The sequence below is a fragment of the Diabrotica undecimpunctata genome, chromosome 7 (assembly GCF_040954645.1).
Source record: "Diabrotica undecimpunctata isolate CICGRU chromosome 7, icDiaUnde3, whole genome shotgun sequence".
Lineage (NCBI taxonomy): Eukaryota > Metazoa > Arthropoda > Insecta > Coleoptera > Chrysomelidae > Diabrotica > Diabrotica undecimpunctata.
Genome location: NC_092809.1, coordinates 142381478 through 142404616, shown reverse-complemented (window position 1 = coordinate 142404616; position 23139 = coordinate 142381478). Strand labels below are relative to the sequence as shown.

Genomic DNA, 23139 nt, shown 5'->3' with positions numbered 1-23139 from the left:
AGGTCACTAAAAAAATTATGAAAATTTATTTAACTCAAATTTTCACGTCAAAATTCTATCTTTTATTGTGGAAAGATCAATTTTTGAAAATACGGAGGATAATACAACAGAACAGTAACATTTACGATGTGGGTGTCATATTTGACGTTTGATACAGTTTTGCTATGTCTCAGAACGTATTTAATAACCCTCGTACCAAATTCCTCTAAGAGGTTATTTCCTCGTGAGCACTTTTAGTGCCACCATAAACACCAGATAAAAAACCGACCCACATCAATTAAACGGAAGATTAGAATCAATAGAGGAAAGAGAGAAACGTCGTAAAGAACGTTTGAACTATTAGCGAGTGCATCCTTCAAAGGTGATTGATCTCATAAAAAATCGTCGACACCGACGCAATAGGAATAGATAACAGACACAATTGCAGTTATTGTTATTGGATTGTTTTTTATAGTATAATTTGAACGTTTAATTGTTTCGGCTTAGAAGGTTATATATGTTGTGATGACAGTCAGACAGTTAACTATGCAGTTGTTGTGTGGGATTCATAACAGATTTATCAACAATTCTAAGTGCTATAAATAAATTTTGATTTGCAGTATCATGCGGCAGTTTTTACACTTTTAAAAAAATTACAGAGGTGTAAACATTACCATTACCACACATTAGTGTGAGGTCAACTATTTACATTCTTTAGATATTACATTCGACCATATACACAAGACGAAAAGCTCGGGTTCGTTCGGAAAAATGTTCCCATGAGAATTTTTTGCATAATTACTTTCATGAGATACCCCAAAACAAGGTTCAAGAGACGAAAATTTGTTAAAATTTCTTTAAACAATTTTTTTAAACAAATTGTAATAATAAATTTTATCGGCCCAGACTATTTTGTTATCATTCTAAACAAAATGGGTCTCTTGTAATTTTTCTCTAAATTTGATCGTTTTCGAGTTATAAATAGGCACTCTCAAAATCAATGAAAAGATGATGTGTGTCTATATTAAATTCACTAGTCTTTTCCAAGATTTGCTTCAAGACGAAGATCTGATCTATTGTGGACTTCTGCCTGCAGAAACCACATTGATATCCCCCAACTATTTGTTTCGCATATGGTCTCAATCGGTCATACACAATATTTGACAGTATTTTATATGCCACAGTTAGTACCGGTATTTACATTGAAGCTGATCTCCCTTTTTATGTAGTGGGATAATTACTCCGGTATTCCAGTCTTGTGGCAGTTGTTTATTATTCCATATATTCACTATTAGTTCGTGTATCACATTCAATAGGGAATCTCCGCCTTCCTTTATTAATTCTGCGCTAATGTTGTCTAATCAAGGTGACAGGTTGTTTTTCAGTCTGGTAACTGCTTCTTGCATTTCAGCTACTGAAGGGGGGGGGGGTTGTTTCTCTGGTATCCGTTTGATCAAGTATAATTCCATCATATAGTGGATCTTCGTTTTTTTCAAACTTTTCTTTGAAGAATTCTATCCGTCTTTATAGTATTTCAATCTGTTGAGTTACTATATCTTCTTCTTTGTCTCTGCACCATCATTCTTGGTTTAAATTCTTTTCTACTTTTGTTAAGTTTTTGGTAGAATTTTCTGTTTTCTGATGGTTTATTTAGTTCTTCCATTTCTTGGAGTTCTTTTTCTATGTGTTCTCTTTTCTTTCTGCGATGTAAATAAAATCTTGTATGTACCACTGGTATTACCGAATGATTACGCCCATCGAGCAATATCCATCCCTCGGACCAGAGGCTCTCTGGCTGGATTATGTTGCTCTCCAAGCGTAATCATCTTAATAACACCCTTGGTGCATAAATAACCATTGTTTTTTAATTGATAATAAAGCGATAATAAATTTGTGCCCTACATCTTGTTTCTCTCTCTTTTACACGCCGCAGCCCGAGCGCCCATCCTGCCATAAGCGCTTCATTAACGATTAAGAAACAATGTTTTAAAATGAAACAGGCCCATAATACGTATCGAGAACAGATAGAAGAAGGTTCCAACCTGAATTTAGATCTTGGTGAATTAAAAAATAATGTTTTTTACTCCTGTTTTTGAGCCTTAAAAATTGTAATTTAGCGTTTTTCGCATTTTTAAATTATTTATAACCTGACAACGGTCATGAACAACTTTTCGCCTGGGCGACCTCTTGAACCGTATTTTGATAAAAAATCTTATAAGAATATATTATTTCCGAATAAACCCCAGCTTTTCGCCTTGTCTAATAAAATAAATCGGAAACTTGGTTACTTTTAAAAATTTCGTAATAGGTACTTAATACACCAAGAATTCTTTAGCATCTTAACACTCTTGGTGCATAAATAACCATTGTTTTTTAATTGATAATAAAGCGATAATAAATTTGTGCCCTACATCTTGTTTCTCTCTCTTTTACACGCCGCAGCCCGAGCGCCCATCCTGCCATAAGCGCTTCATTAACGATTAAGAAACAATGTTTTAAAATAAAACAGGCCCATAATACGTATCGAGAACAGATAGAAGAAGGTTCGAACTTGAATTTAGATCTTGGTGAATTAAAAAATAATGTTTTTTACTCCTGTTTTTGAGCCTTAAAAATTGTAATTTAGCGTTTTTCGCATTTTTAAATTATTTATAACCTGACAACGGTCATGAACAACTTTTCGCCTGGGCGACCTCTTGAACCGTATTTTGATAAAAAATCTTATAAGAATATATTATTTCCGAATAAACCCCAGCTTTTCGCCTTGTCTAATAAAATAAATCGGAAACTTGGTTACTTTTAAAAATTTCGTAATAGGTACTTAATACACCAAGAATTCTTTAGCTTGTATTGTCGACAAGACAATAGGCCAGTGTGGCACGGTAAAAATAAATTACAACCTCCGATTTCTATCAAGAGGCATCGATTTTGATGAAATTTTGGAATTATGTGGAATCCACCAACTGAGAAGTTGGTAACTTTATATTGAAAATATTATCAAGAATCGATTGAAAACTCGATAAAAACTCAAAACCTCTACATTTTATTTAAAAAGCTGTTAATAGATAAAATTTAGCTTATAAAAATCAAAGAGGTTGCTTTTGTTTGCTTAAGCATAATACAAACCAAGTTCAAACTCATTAAAGGTGACAATTTTGTATTTAACGAAACATTTTGAAAACTTAAACTATAATAACAGGAGAACAGTCAATTTTACTGGAAAAGTTCTTAATATATTTATAAAGTACTTAAAAGAAGCATTGAAATGAGACTTTGTAGAACTCTCTACAATAATAGTACAGCGTTTCTTACCCTTTTTCAGTACGCGGGTCCCTAGAAAATCAATCACAATTTTAAGGATCCCCTTAGTAAAGCGCATAAGAATAAATTTAGAACAATTTACTAAAAAAAAGCATTTTTTCGCATTTTCTAAAAAAAATCGGAACAATGAGCATACCAGTACAACAGAATATATTACATTTACTGCTTTTTACAGATGACCAAGTCATTTTTATAGGATGACAGGGAGGATATGGAATATATGATAAGGATATAAAAGATAAGAGAATATACCAAGAAGATTATACCAAGGCTGGCCTAGATATTAACCTCGCGAAAACAGAGTACCTCTCTACAAGTGAAGAAGACATAGAAGATCTACAGATTGATGACAACGTAACAATCAAAGGAAAGGATAAATTCAAATACTTGGGGTTTATAATCACGAAAAAGGCAACAACAGAGGAAGAAATTACACAAAGATTAGGACAAACAAGAACAGCAATCCGACAACTTACCAGGAGCCACATAGGAAGGAGGAAAAGAGAACGACCCCGAAAATCCTGGAGGAACGAAGTAGACGACGCCATGAGTAAGAGAGGACTAAACGATGGAGAATGGAACAACAGAGAGATGAAAACGGTTGAGCGAGGGAAGGCAGTAGAATCCCTGAATATATATATATATATATATATATATATATATATATATATACATATATATATATATATATATATATATATATATATATATATATTCAGGGATTCTACTGATATATATATATATATATATATATATATATATATATATATATATATGAAAATTACTGAGTTCTCGGGAAGAACCGCGTTGAGAATTTAAAACTCGACGTTTCGGCACCCATTTTGGAGCCATTCTCAAGAGGGATACGGTTCGGTTCGAGTTCGGGGTCTCAATCTGCCTACTCCCCTCACTCGAGACGTACCAGTATCGTGTTCTATATTGCAAGAACTGTCTCTCGGCACTGAGGTCTCAATCTGCCTACTCCCCAGTGTCGAGTGACAACCGGTCTTACCCTGTGTGGCTGCTTTTATACTCGCTGTATGCGCGGGAACGGTATGCGCTGACGTGGTCTGAACTGACGTGGCCTGAGCGGTGTGGGCGGGAGGTCGCTGAAGAAGGGGTCGCCATGTTGCCGGCAATCGTTTCGCGTCATCGCGCGTGTTCAAGCTGTGAGGCCGTTTTTCGATTTCGATAGCTTCACGAATGATTCTCGCTTTTAATGAGCGGATGGGAGCGATGGTTTTTGCTTTTTCGAAATCTATTTTGTGGCCTGTCTGAATATGATGTTGGGCTAGGGCTGAAGTGGTATCGGAATGTTTGACTGATAGAGAATGTTCGTAAATACGGTTATGGATTCGTCGGTTTGTCTGTCCTACGTATGTACGTGGGCAACTGGAACAAGCTATCTCGTAGACACCATGGTCTTCATTGGGGATTTGGTCTTTTACGGATCTAACGAGATTGGACAATTTGGAGTGAGTGGTGAAGATGGTTTTGATATTAAGAGGGATAAGAGTTCTACTGATCTTGTCAGTGACACCTTTAATAAAAGGTAGAAAGATTTTGGGTTGATCCGGCGGCAAGGTTTCTTTTTTGGATGGAATGGGGTTTAGAAGAAACCTTGCCGCCGGATCAACCCAAAATCTTTCTACCTTTTATTAAAGGTGTCACTGACAAGATCAGTAGAACTCTTATCCCTCTTAATATCAAAACCATCTTCACCACTCACTCCAAATTGTCCAATCTCGTTAGATCCGTAAAAGACCAAATCCCCAATGAAGACCATGGTGTCTACGAGATAGCTTGTTCCAGTTGCCCACGTACATACGTAGGACAGACAAACCGACGAATCCATAACCGTATTTACGAACATTCTCTATCAGTCAAACATTCCGATACCACTTCAGCCCTAGCCCAACATCATATTCAGACAGGCCACAAAATAGATTTCGAAAAAGCAAAAACCATCGCTCCCATCCGCTCATTAAAAGCGAGAATCATTCGTGAAGCTATCGAAATCGAAAAACGGCCTCACAGCTTGAACACGCGCGATGACGCGAAACGATTGCCGGCAACATGGCGACCCCTTCTTCAGCGACCTCCCGCCCACACCGCTCAGGCCACGTCAGTTCAGACCACGTCAGCGCATACCGTTCCCGCGCATACAGCGAGTATAAAAGCAGCCACACAGGGTAAGACCGGTTGTCACTCGACACTGGGGAGTAGGCAGATTGAGACCTCAGTGCCGAGAGACAGTTCTTGCAATATAGAACACGATACTGGTACGTCTCGAGTGAGGGGAGTAGGCAGATTGAGACCCCGAACTCGAACCGAACCGTATCCCTCTTGATAATGGCTCCAAAATGGGTGCCGAAACGTCGAGTTTTAAATTCTCAACGCGGTTCTTCCCGAGAACTCAGTAATTTTCATTCATCTGACCGCGGAAACTTATCCGAACATATATATATATATATATATATATATATATATATATATATATATATATATATATATATATATATATATATATATATATATATATATATATATATATATATATATATATACATTAAAGAAAGAATATGAGCTATGGGAACTTCAGATAAATATGTATAAGACCGAATACTTTTGTATTAGATCCGAGGTTGCAGATTTAAACTTATGTCTAGAAGACTATTAAGAGTTTTAAGACTTTTAAGTATTTAGAGTCAATGATAAGCCGGGATGGTACTTGTATGAAAGATATAAAAATGAAAATATGTAGCACGGGGAAAACAAGCCACGAAAGCAATTCATTGAATGATATGGAACAACACTCCAACCAAAGAAAACAAAAAAAAGGACCCATATAGGGGAATATATTACCCTATATGGACCGAAAGTATGGCTAATGACAACATCAAGACGAAATAAAATAAAAACAGTTGATCTGGACTTTATAAAAAAATGTCTACAAATCACCAGAGCGGATAGAATAGAAGAAATATGGAAATGTGGAACATAATGGAAGTAGAATGCTCAATTACAAAAAAGTTGGAAAACACAGCCCTGCAGTGGTACCGGCATGTACAAAGAATGCCAGAGCACAGGTGACCAAAAAAATATTGGACTGGGACCTGCCGGGAAGAACGCCGCGAACTCATAATGGAAAAAGACGAACAAGAAGAAGAAAAAAGCATTTTTATGTAACTTAAAAATGTTATATTAATGTGAAAGTTGGTGCTACTTTTTAACTACTTATTCTTTTTCTTCTAATGACGCTACAACCCATTGTGGGTCTTGGCCTGCTTAACAACGTTCTTTTATTCTGACCTGTCGGATACTTTCCTTAGCCACTGCCTGACGTTCATGGATTTAAGATCTTCTTCTACATCGTCTATCCACCTTTTACTAGACCTTCCTCGTGTTCTTATTTCCTTGGGGTTTCCATCTCTGGATTACTTTTACAGCTCGATTATCTGGCATTTTTTTTTTAAGTGGCCAAGCCATTTTGACCTTTGTGATTTTACAAATCTAACAATATCAGCTCACAATTCATTTTTATTCTACACGAACCATCCTTATAATGGATTGGTCAAAATATCTTGGCTTTTTGGCTACTGAATTTATTTTATTTGGGTTGATGTTTTACTTAGTTGTAATCTCAAATTGGATTTCAATTATTGTAGTTTGTTTTTGTATTTGTTTTTGATATATACAAGAGCAGAAAATCCCTTTTCACAGAGGTATTTATGACAAACGCAGTAAATGTTTCAGTACTTCTGTACAAAAAGGGTGTACATATGTGAAATTATGAATATAATTTCAGTTAAAGAGGACTGTATTACATAGGGCTGGTTCAAATAAATTAGGATATGTGGTAAAAGGTTATACAGATTATAGCAAATTAAGTTTATATAAAGTCTTACCAATTCTTCTGCTGCACATACACACACTCGCGGTATTTAGAGGCTTTCAGTCGCGGTTGTTCTTCATACGGGGAAACTGTCCGGTTACCGGTTTCTGAAGACGTGTTTCGCGGTACTAACACTTAGATCACACGAGATATAGCACATTTGCGTCTGTACACGATTTAAAATAGTACTTGCGGTATTTTTCGCGTAACTATAAGCGAGAGAGATAATTAGAGTAGAGAAAAAGCGTGGTAAGTCTGTACCAAGCGATTGATAGAGAGATAATACGTCTGCCTAGTAGGACTCAGCAGACGAAAGAGAGGACGACTGTCTCTAGCAACAGTCAGCAGTCAAGAGAGAGTGTCTGTTATCATCGAGAGACAACAGGCAAGAGAGTCAGCCTTTCTTTGCTATCTTACAACTGTCTGTATTTCTAATGGAGTGGGGTTAAAATGTGAGTAGGAAGGGTTGGAGAACGGGAAATAATTGTAAAATTGTGGTAGAATGGTAGCTAGTAATACAGCGAAAAAATGACATGATTTTTCGCATGTGAAAAAATTGAACAACTTCTTTTATAATTTCTTTATAAACTGTTTTTATATTCACTCAAAAACTTGATAAGAAATATTCTTATCAAGCCGATGATATATGAAACATCTGTGTTGAAAGGGTCAGCTATCCAGTTTTTACTTCTGTAGGGTTCTGGAAAATAATCCCGAAAAGAAGACCGCAAATCAGGGAGGTATTTAATCATTGCTTCTTCTACTATTTGTCGATTATTTCACCCTCTTTTACTGAACAGTTTTACAAACAACCTCACACAATATTCTGCACAGCCTCATAATAAATCAAAAACCATTAGCTATAAATCCATTCGGCTTTTTCCCCACTAACTCATTAACAGTAACAAACAATTAACTGTTGTAAATGTCATTGAAATATTAATTGTCTTTTCCTTGTTTGCATGAAGCATATTTTATATAGCAATAAATTACTATCAAGTAGTTTTAAGTATATGTACGAGGCGTGTGTCAAGTGAGACAATAAAGATAATAGAAAAGCGGAATGAAATTTGCATAAGGTTCAAGTTGTGTTTATTCATTCCAACTTTTCCAAGACGATAATCTCTATGTAAATATTATATGAATGTCGGAAGTTTTTAGAGACACTTTTTAGAATAATCACGCTTTTGTACACAGTTTGCATTTTTTAGAAATAACAACTTAAATTGAAAGATAGAAAGATCAATGAAATAGTTTTTGCACAGCCATCACCAATATCATTCCCTGTATCTTTTATTTATGTTACCGAATCCCCTTTCTTTTTTTTTATAAACCTCTAAATTGACTTGCATTGTTAAACGTCCGCTTTGTTTTTATTATATTTGTTTAATGAAACCTCACCGAACTATCTCAAGAACCGATAAGGAAATTTGTGAGCCTTGGTATATCCAAGTAAAACTACTATTAAAATTAGTCGATTTGTCAAAAATGCAATTAAAATATTCTATATTTGTTAGAAACCTCTTTTAATTAGTGCAAATAGCTACTAGTTTTATTTTTAAATAACGATTGAATTGAAACAACACTGAACTATATTGATAAATATATATATATATATATATATATATATATATATATATATATATACGTTCAAATTATCGGGTAAAGTGGTCTATAATAAAAATCTTTCTTTTTTCTAAATTACTCAATATTTCGCCATTTATTTAAAAGCTTTATCAGGAGTAAACTAAAAACAATTTGAAAATTACAAAAAATGGCGTACAAATACATTTTAAAACACTCACAGAATTTAAAAGATTTCGCAAATAAAAACTGACATTGAAGTATTTGAAATATTGAATGTCAAGAGTAAATTGTCTTAAGCACGTTCGTTACAGCTATACGATAAAAAATTAAAATTATTTCAAATGTAAAAATAAAAATAACAATAAAAGAAAAGTTAGAAGAAAAATATTTATTTGATGAATTATTAAGGTTAGTTGTTATTAAGATGAATGTTGGCTATTTTTAATATTTATAAATTAACTGTCCAGTGTCCGTTTTATAAATTAAAGTGTTTTTATTTTTGTTAATGTAATACATTTCAAGAAATAATCTACTTTTGTAGTTATCAGTCTGTGCCAAAATGTGAGCTTTGTTATAGTCTAGCATATGACCAGTGTTTTCAAAGTGCTCAACCACTGCGCAAGTATATTTTCTCAAGCGGCAATCACTTTTATGTTGTGTGATGCGTTGTTTTAGCCATTGTGATGTTTGACCAATATAGCTATTTTGACATCCTAAACACGGTATTTCATAAACGACATTACTTTTATATAAGGTTTGTACTGGGTCTTTGATTTTTGAAAATAGTTGTTTGCTGTTCATGGTATTATATTTAGCTATACTAATATTAGGAACATTTTTGAATATGGATATGACAGAATGAGTTAGACCATTAATAAAGGGAAGTTTTTTATATTTGATTGATTTGTTATTAGAATCATGGACGGGACCGTCATAGAAATTAGTGCTGTAAATCAGTTTTTTTAAAATTTGTTTAGGATATCCGTTGTTACGAAAAATTTTGTATATTATATTCAGATTTTTTTGTAAAAAGTTGTCATCAACAATGGACATTATCCTGTTTTTCATACCTAGTACGGTATTATATTTTTGACGGGTGGTATGGTTTAAACAGTAATTTATATACCTGCCTGATGCTGTCGGCTTTTTTATTTACAGCACTAATTTCTATGACGGTCCCGTCCATGATTCTAATAACAAATCAATCAAATATAAAAAACTTTCCTTTATTAATGGTCTAACTCATTCTGTCATATCCATATTCAAAAATGTTCCTAATATTAGTATAGCTAAATATAATACCATAAACAGCAAACAACTATTTTCAAAAATCAAAGACCCAGTACCAACCTTATATAAAAGTAATGTCGTTTATGAAATACCGTGTTTAGGATGTCAAAATAGCTATATTGGTCAAACATCACAATGGCTAAAACAACGCATCACACAACATAAAAGTGATTGCCGCTTGAGAAAATATACTTGCGCAGTGGTTGAGCACTATGAAAACACTGGTCATATGCTAGACTATAACAAAGCTCACATTTTGGCACAGACTGATAACTACAAAAGTAGATTATTTCTTGAAATGTATTACATTAACAAAAATAAAAACACTTTAAATTATAAAACGGACACTGGACAGTTAAGTAACATATATTGTAACATATTGAACAAAATTTATAAATATTAAAAATAGCCAACATTCATCTTAATAACAACTAACCTTAATAATTCATCAAATAAATATTTTTCTTCTAACTTTTCTTTTATTGTTATTTTTATTTTTACATTTGAAATAATTTTAATTTTTTATCGTATAGCTGTAACGAACGTGCTTAAGACAATTTAATCTTGACATTCAATATTTCAAATACTTCAATGTCAGTTTTTATTTGCGAAATCTTTTAAATTCTGTGAGTGTTTTAAAATGTATTTGTACGCCATTTTTTGTAATGTTCAAATTGTTTTTAGTTTACTCCTGAGGAAGCTTTTAAATAAATGGCGAAATATTGAGTAATTTAGAAAAAATAAAGATTTTTATTATATACCACTTTACCCGATAATTTGAACGTATTTATAAATTATTGTTTGGTCGAAATAATCACTTCTAATATATATATATATATATATATATATATATATATATATATATATATATATATATATATATATATATATATAAACCTAGAGCTAAGATTAATACTATTATAAAAATTAATATTAAACTCACCAGACTTCCGGGTTGAACCGCGTCGATATCCATTGGGCAGGGCTTTCGACATCCTCCCTGATGTCTTCTTTAGGGCTTCCGAGGTCTCAGTCTCCCGAGCCTCCAGATACTACTACACTCACTAGTCACTGCACTACTACTAGTGCTCCAGCAGCGTGCTCTTTACTTTTTGTATGATGCTAGCTTAGTTGTAGATTTCCATTACTTATTTGTTTTTTTTTTCTCCATACACCGTCATTGTTCTTTGTCCCTCCATATATCTTGCGTAAAATCTTTCTTTCCCATCGTTCCAATTTTTGTGTATTTTTTTGATTTACCAACCAAGTTTCGCTGCCATGCATAACCGAAGGTTGAACAATTGTTTTGTAAATCTTGATTTTCGTATTCCTAGATATTAACATAGATTTGATCATTCTGTTTAGTGTTCCTACAGTCTTACTACCTTTACTTTAGTGATTCTTTTTTCTATTTCAGTATCTTCTTCGGTTCTATTTGTAATAGTCTCTTCAAAGTTTTTGAATTGATCCACTTTTTCAAAACAATATTATCTACTTCCGCTACATATTCTTAGGCTGTTTTCGGGTCCTATTTTCTTTGCTCTCATTTTAAAATATTTTGTTTTATTTTCGTTTATACATAGTCCTAACTTTTTCAACATTGTTTTCATTTTTTTTAATATTCTTATGAGTTTTGACTAGAAAAGTTTCTAAAGGCCAAAACAGAGAACGACTATAAAAAATATGAATTTAAAGAAAAAATAAGAAAGGCAAAATAGCAATTCTGGGAAGATTTTGGGCATAAGATGAATGAAAATTATAAAGAAGGAAATATATTAACTATAAAAAAAGAAATAATGAAAAAATAGAGACTACTTTAAAGAGTTAATAGAATGTATATAGAGTCCCCAAGAAATAAAAGAGGAAGGGGTGATCGAAAATAACTTTTCTTAGGAACCGTTGGTAAACATTCACTCCATCAAAATACCAACGAAAATGAAGAATTACTTATCAACTTTGCCAGTAGAAAAAACATGATCATAAGTTCGACTTTTTTCCCACACCCCGACATACACAAAGCGACATGGATTATGCCTGGAGGAACAACCGCTAACCAAATTGACAAATGTCTTGATAGACAAACGGGCCGCAACAAGCATACAAGATGTGAAAAGCCGAAGAGGAGCATGCTGCGGATCTGCCCATCTCCTGGTACAGATAAAATACAGATGCAGAATTCAGAGAAACAGGAGGGAAAGACAGGAACAAAGAACAGAACAGCTAGATATACAAAAATTTAAACAACAATATGTCAAACAGAACTATGAAAGAGAAATAACACAAACAATGACAGACACAGGTAGTCTAGGCACCGAAGAACATTGGGAAGAAATCAAAACAAAAGTTATTGACGCAGCAAGAAAAATTATAGGCAAGAAAAAGAAAAATAAAAAAAGGGAATGGTTCAATGACGAGAGTAATAAGGCCATACAGAAAAGAAATGAAGAACACAAGAAATATATGGAAAGAAGAACCAGAGAAAGAAGGGCAAGTTACCAAGATGCAAGACGGAGAGCAGACAAAATATGCCGAACAGAGAAAAGAAAATACGAAAACGGCAATATACAGAAAATAAGAAGGATACAAACCCCGAACAAATCTATGCAGAAATCAAGAAGGGCAAATAACCAGTGATCCAAAAGAAATAAAATCAGTCTGGAAAACCTATTTCCAAACTCTTTTAGGGACACAAGAAAATGAAGAGCATATGGACATGCATCACAATGAGGGAGACACCGAAAATATAGAACCCCCAACGATGGAAGAGGTAAAACAGGCAATACGAGCACAAAAGAACAATAAGGCTCCAGGTATTGACAACGTCCCCCCTGAGCTATATAAATTAGGTGGCGATCACCTAGTAGGACAAATGCATATGCTTATGAACAAGATTTGGAATGATGAAAAGGTCCCTAATGATTGGAAAACCGGGATTATATGCCCAATCTATAAAAAAAGGGGATAAACTGAAATGCGAAAATTATCGCGGCATAACCCTCTTGTGCACGGCGTACAAAATTTTTACTTACATACTAAACAAACGACTCCAACAAATAACTGAAAATATTGTCGGGGAATACCAAACCGGTTTCCGACAAGGAAGATCTACAACTGACCAACTATTCACAGTGAAACAAATCTTAAACAAATCGTGGGAATACGACATTGACGTCCACAATATATTCATAGATTTCAAACAAGTCTACGACTCAATTAATAGGAACAACTTTAATATCCCCCAAAAATAGATCCGACTGGTAAAAACAACAATGGATTCATCAATAGCAACTGTCAGAGTCCAAAATGAGCTCACTGAAAACTTAACGATAGCCCAAGGATTAAAGCAAGGAGACGGGCTGGCACCGACACTATTCAACCTGACCTTGGAATAAGTGATAAGACAGATGAATATAGGAAGAAGTAATCTCCTAACAAATAAATCAATACAGATTGCCGCCTATGTCGATGATATCAGCATCATGTCTCGCATAACAGAAGATGCGGCAGAAATATATTCACAATTAAAATCAAAGGCAAAAGAGACCGGACTAGAAATAAATATTCAAAAGACAAAAAAGTTAACACAGGCAATAGCTAGGGGAAACAGACGCACAGTTGAATTAGAGGACGATATTGAAACGGTAGAAAGTTTCATATATTTAGGAGTTACATTAAACACGGATGGAACAGAAGAACCAGAAATCCTAAGAAGAATAGTAAAGGGAAACAAAGCTTATTTTTCACTCGATCATGTGTTTCGCTCCAAAAACACACACTGGAGATCGAAAATCAGGATCTAAAAAACTATTATCAGACCAATAGTATGTTATGGATGCGAGACATGGGTGATGACAGAAGAGACAAAAAGAAAACTGGAAGTCTTCGAAAGAGAAGTCCTAACAAAGATATTTGGACCTATTAACGAAAACGAAAACTCCAGAGACTTCGCTGGGCTGGTCATGTAGTAAGAATGGAGACGGAAAGATTGCCGAAAAGAGCCCTTGATAGTAAAGTGCAGGGCGCAAGACCAAAAGGAAGGCCACGGAAAAGATGGGAGGATGAAGTGGCAGCGGACGCGCAAAATTTGCTAGACGTGAGAACTTGGATAAGATCGGCGCGGGACCGACAAGGTTGGAGGCATAGTTTGGAGGAGGCCAATGCCCGATTTGGGCTGTAGCGCCATTGGAGAGAGAGAGTGATCGAAAATAAACACTTAATTCAACAAATCACTATAGACGAAATTACAGAAGCCGTCCATAAATTATGCATGCCGAGGGAACCGTGTGATATAAGAAACGTCACTGGGGGATACAGTGTCAGCATAGTTACCAGAGGCTGACCGCAGGATGGAATCTTATTTGGTCATGAATGAGTTGATAGTTCTCTTGTGGAATCTGATCATTGATGGGCTGATAGCTAGACTCAGCAACGACAGACATCATATCCTGAATGATGCAGATAACCTGGTCTTTATTTTCATTAAATTTGATGGTGACAGCGATAAAATGCAACAGACTCTGACTTTAATGCTTTTGTTGTAATGTTTTTTATGTAAAACTTAATATCAGTCTTAAGCCAAAATCATGAAAATTAGCCAGAAGAAGAAATTTAGAGCGAATAGATCCTTTAACCCAGTACAAATCTAAACCTGAGACTCAAGGCTTACTTGGAAACAGAAGATAGAACGAATGTGAAAGCTAAACGAATTCAGAAACGTTTAAAGTTCCATAATCAAATAATTGCTTGGCTTGGGATCATAGGGGCTCTGACAGGCACACCAACCGCAGCTATGGAGACAACAGGATCTTCCAAATCTGTAATAGTCAGAAGACCATCAAGTGAGTCCAGAAACATATGATACAAATCCTCTAGAACTGTACAAGCTGGTACATGGTTTCAGAATTCCGGATTCTAGATTCCAGATTCCAGAATAATAACAGACATCTTTGGAAAAAAAAATCGAAAAGATAAGATATTTACGTATATTTTGTCACGTTTCACAAGTTGTTTTATATAGTGTCCTTAGTAGAGGAGAAGGTGTGATAACCCACATCAGTCGTGCAGATGGCTTGCTATAATTTTGCTGTAATGTTTCGCAACCCTGTATTGACTTATATATATATATATTTATTTTTCTGCGGTTACTCTACTTTTTCTTTGGTTTGTTTGTGTGATATGTGCAACAGTGCATTTTATTAATGTTAAAAAGCCAGAAATCTAAATAATTATCTGTGAAAAATGCATTTACTAAACAGCTTTTTAGTTCCCGACAAACAAATGTGACCCAATATCGAACTTCATATATTTTCTCTTGCTAATACTAACCCAAACTCCGTTTCTCAACCCGCGTTACATAACTAAAGATAACAAACAGGTGTGCAGGTTTTTCTCACACTTCCAAACTGATTGGAAACACATCAATTGCGGCAAATCCAGTAAAACTGGTAGATAGATAGGTATTTAAAAAACAATAGACAGGTATGTAGCAGACGCTGAATCTTTGCTTGAACGTTTGCCGGCTGGCCAGTCAGCCTGTAATGTGCGTAGGCTCAAATTATATTTATTGGTTTAGAATTGGCATACCGCAAAATGCACTTCGTGTAAATATACAGGTTTATACGAGGTCGAGCTGAAAAATGAGCGCTAGGAGATGTTTAGTGTGAATAAGTTGTTTTTATGTTAAAAGGACAATAAATTTTTACGCTGTTATGATTGTTTTTGCAATATTTACAACTCAATTCGTGACACTTATAACAGTTAAATAGGAAACATTTCATATAAATTTCTACGAAGTGGTATATTTTGGTAGAAAAAAACTCGGTCACTAGATTTTTGAATTGTAAGAGACATAATATAGCTAAAGGCTACATAAATATAACAATTTTCTTATTTTATGTGGTATATTAATAGCAATGTAGTGTATTAATAATAATAATCTTACTTCATAGAAAGGGTGAAATAAGAGATTTTTAAAAATCGTTTCAAAAATTTCGGAAATCAAAACGATTTCCGAAGTAAAAAATTGAAACGTCAAAATAATCGTATTTTTAACTTAAATTATGGTTATTTCCCATTAACGATCGTAAATAGCTGCTTATAGTCCAGAGAAAAAATGTATTTGATTTCCGGCCAGGTAACTTACAATTTTTTTGAGTTTTACGGACCTCTATAACCCAAACCTCTGTATTTCCTGAAATGGGTTCGGTAGACTTTACGGTAAATTATTAACAATTTAAGCCAAAAATGTACCACTTTAAGGACTTTCGTCTACCAGTAAAAAGTAAAGTATTTTGAATGGATTTGGAGGTAATTATTTGATAAAACACGTTTAAAGTTTTAAAATGACGATTTATGAATGTTGATTTACTAATTTGTTGCTCAGAAAACTATAAAAACCTAAGAATGCTTAATTTTCAATATTTTTTTTTCTTCCTTAGCTTTTCCCTTTTCAGGGCTGGTGCCTTACTCTTCGTCGCACTTTCTTTTTCGTCTTTTTCAACTAAATCTTTCTCTCTCAAGTCCTCTGCAACACAGTCCTTCCATCTTCTCCTCGGTTGTCCTCTACCCCTTTTTCCATCAACTTCTAACAGCTCTATCCTTCGTCCCATATTCTTAAATCTCTACATCTGACATAACCAAACCATTAAAGTCTTTGATCTTAAATCTTTTTTAAGACTGTCCCGGCTCTTTCGATAATCAAGTCGTTTCTGATCCTGTCCCTTGTAGTCTTACCCAACATCCACCGTAACATTTTCATTTTAACTACCTCCATCTTCTTTTCCTGAATCTGCTTTATAGGCCCACTTTCCCTCAGTATACCAACGCAGGTTTCAGCCCTTCCCCGATTTTGGACCACAAAATACTCCGCTCATTCGCTTCCAGTTGAACCAACCAGCCTGTATCCTGTGGGCAAGTTTTGTCACATTTTCCGGTATGTACGAGCCAAGGTATTTAAATTCTCCTGCTCATCCTAGTTTTTCTCCCAAGCAATTCTATGTCCCCAACTATTCCTCTTCCTTCTAACTACATGTACTCCGTTTTCGAGCTGCTAACCTAAAGTCCTCCTTCAATAGCATTTCTCCAAAACTTCAACTTCTCCTCCAACATTTCTTTGCTTTCCTCAAAGACCAGTGGCCAAGGAGCCCCCTCCATTACTTTCAATGTCAGTACATCCATAACAAGATTAAACAGGTAAAGGACTCAGTGAAGAGCCTTTCGAAACTTTCGATCAATCTGTCAGCAGTCCTTACTTTGGTGTACGCTCACGCATACATATCCTTTACGAGCCTTATGTACTTTACAGGAACCCATTTTCATTGTGTGCGATATTAACTTTATCCCTCAATTGTTCTTACAGTCCTGTATGTCTCCTTTATATTTATACAGTGATACCATCACACACTCTCTCTCTCCATGCACTGGACATCTTTTCTTTCTCATATATTGTTTGCCACAAAATATCAACCATTTTGTCTCCTAGAGCCTTCCAAACCTCCACAAGTATTTCATCAGATCCTACTGCCTTACCATTCTGTATCCTATTTAACGCCTCGACAACTTTATCTCTCGCTATCCCCGGTATTACATTCTCATTTGGGATCTCATTTGGGAATGCTGTATAACCTTTTCATCAGCTCAGGGTTTTCGACTCTTCATATATCTATATAGACGATCTTTTTTAGCAGTAGCTACAGCGCGCTTGGTTTCCCTCTCTTGGTGCGAGAAAAGATAGAGCAAGCGATAAAAGGCAAAATCGGTGAGGATCAGGCAGGCTTCACGGCAGGAAGATCATGCATAGACCACATATACACACTGGAACAACTGTTGGAAAAGAAAAAAGCAAAATATAGAGATATACACTTCGCATTTGTGGACCTGAGAAAGGCGTATGACTCTGTACCAAGGTCAAAACTATGGGAGGCAATGTACAAATTAGAAATACAGACGGAACTCATAGAAGACACAAAAGCTCTGTATAAAGAAAATAAAGTGTCCATTAAAATGAGAACAAAAATCATAGGAGACTTCACCACAACAAAAGGGCTCCTGCAGGGTTGTTCCACATCTCCAACCCTATTCAAAATATACTTAGAGAAAGCCTTGACTACATGGAAAAAAAAATGTGAAGGCATGGGAGTACCGGTACGGAACGAATACCTATATACGTTAAGCTATGCAGACGATCAAGTAATGATTGCACAAGACCAAGACGATCTCAGCTACATGATGAAGAAACTACAAGAAGAATATACCAAAGCTGGCCTAGATATTAACCTCGCGAAAACAGAGTACCTATCTACAAGTGAAGAAGATATAGAAGATCTACAGATTGATGACAACGTAACAATCAAAGGAAATGATAAATTCAAATACCTGGGGTTTATAATCACGAAAAAGGCAACAACAGAGGAAGAAATTACACAAAGATTAGGACAAACAAGAACAGCAATCCGACAAGTTAACTCAGTATGGTGGGATAGACACCTAAATATGAAGACAAAAATGCAGATTTATAAAACATTAGTGCGAAGTATTATGATATATGGGGCTGAAAATTGGATCATAAACAAGAAAACAGCAGTAAGATAGTAGCAACAGAGATGGAATGCCTGCGAAGATGCTGCAGAGTAACAAGAATGGATAGGAGAAGTAATGACGTAATAAAGCAAAGAACATCAATAGAAACAGACATACTAACATACATATATAGAACAAAAAGACTAAAGTGGTATGGACATGTAAGAAGAACTAGCGACAGCAGATGGATAAAGAGAATAACCGAGTGGAGCCCCATAGGAAGGAGGAAAAGAGGACGACCCCGAAAATCCTGGAGGAACGAAGTAGACGACACCATGAGTAAGAGAGGCCTAAACGATGGAGAATGGAACAACAGAGAGATGGAAACGGTTGAGCGAGGGAAGGCAGTGAATACTGTAGAATCCCTAAATATATATATATATATGTATATATATAGTTTAAAGTTCATATTTCATTTTGCTATATTACCAATTTGAAAAAGTGTCTAAATTCGTCCAAAATAATCGTAGGACAACTTTGTTTTTTGTTTTTAAGTTGTCAGCTTTTCGAATATAAAGAATAATTTTTCTCCGGGAAATAGCAAAAAAGATATTCAAATTGTGTATGAGTAAAAATTGCAATATTTTTGCAATCAAGTTTTGCAATGATGAAAATGGTTTTTTATAACTTCCTTTGATATAATAAATCTCTCTTTTGCTTATGCTCTCCATAGCTATTTATTTTTTTCTGAGATGTTATTGCAAAAAAAGGTTTTTCGGATAAACAAATTGAATAACTTTTAAACGAATGAATGAATCACTTTTAACAACATTTATACACTATAATATCCAACTTTCCACGTAATATCAAGGTTCTAGGTTCATTTTTGCAATAGTTATTAATATTTATTGAAAATTAAGAATTGTTAGGTTAGGAAAAGAGGACGAGCCCGAAAATCCTGGAGGAACGAAGTAGACGACACCATGAGTAAGAGAGGCCTAAACGATGGAGAATGGAACAACAGAGAGATGGAAACGGTTGAGCGAGGGAAGGCAGTGAATACTGTAGAATCCCTAAATATATATATATATGTATATATATAGTTTAAAGTTCATATTTCATTTTGCTATATTACCAATTTGAAAAAGTGTCTAAATTCGTCCAAAATAATCGTAGGACAACTTTGTTTTTTGTTTTTAAGTTGTCAGCTTTTCGAATATAAAGAATAATTTTTCTCCGGGAAATAGCAAAAAAGATATTCAAATTGTGTATGAGTAAAAATTGCAATATTTTTGCAATCAAGTTTTGCAATGATGAAAATGGTTTTTTATAACTTCCTTTGATATAATAAATCTCTCTTTTGCTTATGCTCTCCATAGCTATTTATTTTTTTCTGAGATGTTATTGCAAAAAAAGGTTTTTCGGATAAACAAATTGAATAACTTTTAAACGAATGAATGAATCACTTTTAACAACATTTATACACTATAATATCCAACTTTCCACGTAATATCAAGGTTCTAGGTTCATTTTTGCAATAGTTATTAATATTTATTGAAAATTAAGAATTGTTAGGTTTTTTGCAGTTTTCTAATCCACAAATTAGTAAATTAATATTCTTAAATTGTCATTTTACAGGTTTAAACGTGTTTTACCAAATAATTACCCCCAAATCCGTTCAAAATATTTACTTTTTACTGGTAGACAAATGTTCTTAAAAAGGTGCATTTTTGTTCTTAAACAATTATTGTTAATAATTTAAAAAGCGCCCCGAACCTACCGCAGGAAACAGAGGTTTTGGTTATCGAGGTCTACACTTAAAACTCAAAAAACTTGTCAGATATTTGACCGGATCCAAGTCACCAACAGAGCACTTTTTTGCCTTTTTATTAAAAAAAAAAGTGGAAAGGATTACGGTAATGAAAACAAGTTGAAAATGCAGTAATTGAAAAGAAACTGGTACAATAAAAATATCAGTTTATCGAAATGTATACAATTTCTTTCAATGTTTTCATTTTAAACACATAATCAAAAAACGAAGAGATTTAGAAACTTAGAGACGTATATTATAATTTTATTCGACCAATTATTTTCACTTACGAAGTCAATCTATTTAGTTTTTTGTGCTTCAATTGCACAAATGTCCTATTTTTGTAATATTTGCCAATTTCCGAGTAAGACACCACACTTTTTGTAACGCTAATAAGAAAGAAAGTACATAAATCAGTTTTATCAAACCCATTTAGATACCATTGGCGCCAGTATTCATAGATTTTAACAAAAAATCAATTTGTTATTTAAATAATATGAGTTATGAATATGTATGGTTTTTACTTAGCGTGTTGGAATGATATATTTACATAATTACTAGCAATATTAAACATTGAATAGTTTTTTATAGTACAATATCCGATGATTAAAATATGCCTTCTTCCTCTGGAAGTTTTTATGTAATAGGGTTCTAAATTTTTAATGCAAATGTCTTTTTATGCATGGCTCGGTAACAAAGCCCTGTTTCGTCAGCATTGAATACATCTCGTGGAGAACAATTAATTATTATCAGTGCTAACTTGGGTTTCCAGTCCTTCGTTCACATTAACTTCTGTAGACTAACCACAAATTGATTTAAACGTTACACATAAACGACTTAGAAGAAAACTCTAATTACTTAGAAGAACAATCATACCTCATGAGAACTCATCCAAGAAAAAATAATTCTCCAGAAAGTAGAAGGAAATTTGAGAGCAAGGCTTATCTGTACTACAAATATCCTTGTAAGATCATCGATAACATCGTGTAAGTTTGTAGTAACCGTTAACCATGTAGTTGGTATTTTGGTTTACGTTTATTTATAACAATATTAAGTTTATTTTGTATCTCTAAACCTACATTATATTCCGTATAATAGATTCCGTACTCTGTACTGTGTATGAATTAATTATTTTTATTTTCATTACAGAGTTTATCGAGAAGACACATCTAGAGGACTTTGAGACAGACGATGTGGAGTTCGTAAAACCTCTGAAAATAAGTAATTCAGCTGGTGGATCACCCAATAGTAAGCAAGGTAATTTTTATACAATTTATTTCTTTAATTTAAGTTAGTTTTAATATATACGCTTGTTTTGCTATTTTTTTATATTTTTGATTTGCTCCTTTAATATCGTTGGACCCTCTTGGCACAACTGAACCAAATGATTATCCCGTCCAGTTTGTTTCCGCAAACAGAGCTCATTCACATATCTGTTAATTATGCCTTCTACAATGTTGGCATTGATCTTTCTTGGTATGACTACTTCTTTCAGACTGGCATAAAACTCTTCTATTTCTTCATCTTTATTGTACGTTATGGATCATCATCATCATCATGCAACCTCTTGTGTCCACTGTTGGACATAGGTCTCTTCCATTTTTCGCCACTCTTCACGGTTCTGTGCTTCTTGTTGCCATTTCTTGGATATTCGTCTAATGTCGTCCATCCAGCATGTTGGTGGTCGTCCTCTGCTGCGGTTGTCTTCTCTTGGGCGCCAGTCAATTAGTTTTCTGGTCCATCTTGTGTCTTTCAGTCTCGCCATGTGACCTGCCCAATTCCATTTCAGCTTGGCTATACGTTCGACGACATCACTGATACCTGTTCTTTTCCTTAAGTGTTGATTCCGTATTTTGTCTTTTTTTGTCACGCCGAGAATCGATCTTTCCGCGCTTTTGTGCCACTCGCATTTTTAGTGTTGTTGTTTTTGTGAGCGTGAGAGTTTCTGCTCCGTATGTCATAATAGGAAGAACGCATTGGTCAAATATCTTCCGTTTCATAGCTATCGGGATGTTGCTCTTAAAGATGTCTCTTAATGAACCATACGCTGCTCAAGCAAGTGTTATTCGTCGTTGAAATTCGCTGGTCTGGTTGTCCTTGCCTATTCTGATTTCATGACGTTATGGATGCCTACACGTAAATAAAATTAAGGAGCCATAAATATTTAAATTGTAGAAAGATAATTATATCAGAGTAAGGGAAAAAACTCATTATTGATCTGCTGATTCTATCATTTATTACTATCTCATCACCATATATGTGTCAATTTCCTGTTGCATGTCATTTCTATATTTTTATTCAACAGTTTTATAGAATTTTCTCTTCAGTTTCATGGAAATCTATCTGTCACACAACACACCTGTCACTTTCTTCCACTTTATCCATCCCACTCTAATTTTAATGCATGAATTTCCAAGCGCTCGAAAGCTTGAATCACTGTTCATTTTTTAACTATTGTTTTTAGATTTTAGTAGATATATCTGTAATAAGAGAACGACTTTTTGTTTCTTATATACCACTATCAAATTTTTCCTAGAAATTTCGTGACACACGTACACGTTCTTCTTTCTCTTCATCACCAATGGACTCTGTCGCTCATCATATTATAGTGAATACAAAAAACTACTTATTATACGATTTCAGCAGTTAAAAACTAATGTAAAAATCTAGCACTGTAACTTTATGAGCGAAACCATTCACTTGCGCTTTGGTATAAAACGTTTACGACTTCTACAATTGT

The 23139-nt window shown here is 34.4% G+C and overlaps 1 protein-coding gene across 3 annotated transcripts in view; it reads left to right on the top strand.

Moving 5' to 3' along the window:
• The window catches only part of AdamTS-A (ADAM metallopeptidase with thrombospondin type 1 motif A), a 545690-nt gene that overhangs the window by 310705 nt on the left and 211846 nt on the right, over positions 1-23139 (top strand). For all 3 annotated transcript variants that reach the window (XM_072538404.1, XM_072538402.1, XM_072538403.1), the window contains exon 4: positions 21549-21656. In XM_072538404.1, the coding sequence (XP_072394505.1) occupies positions 21549-21656 (108 nt within the window). The remainder of the gene's footprint in view (positions 1-21548; positions 21657-23139) is intronic.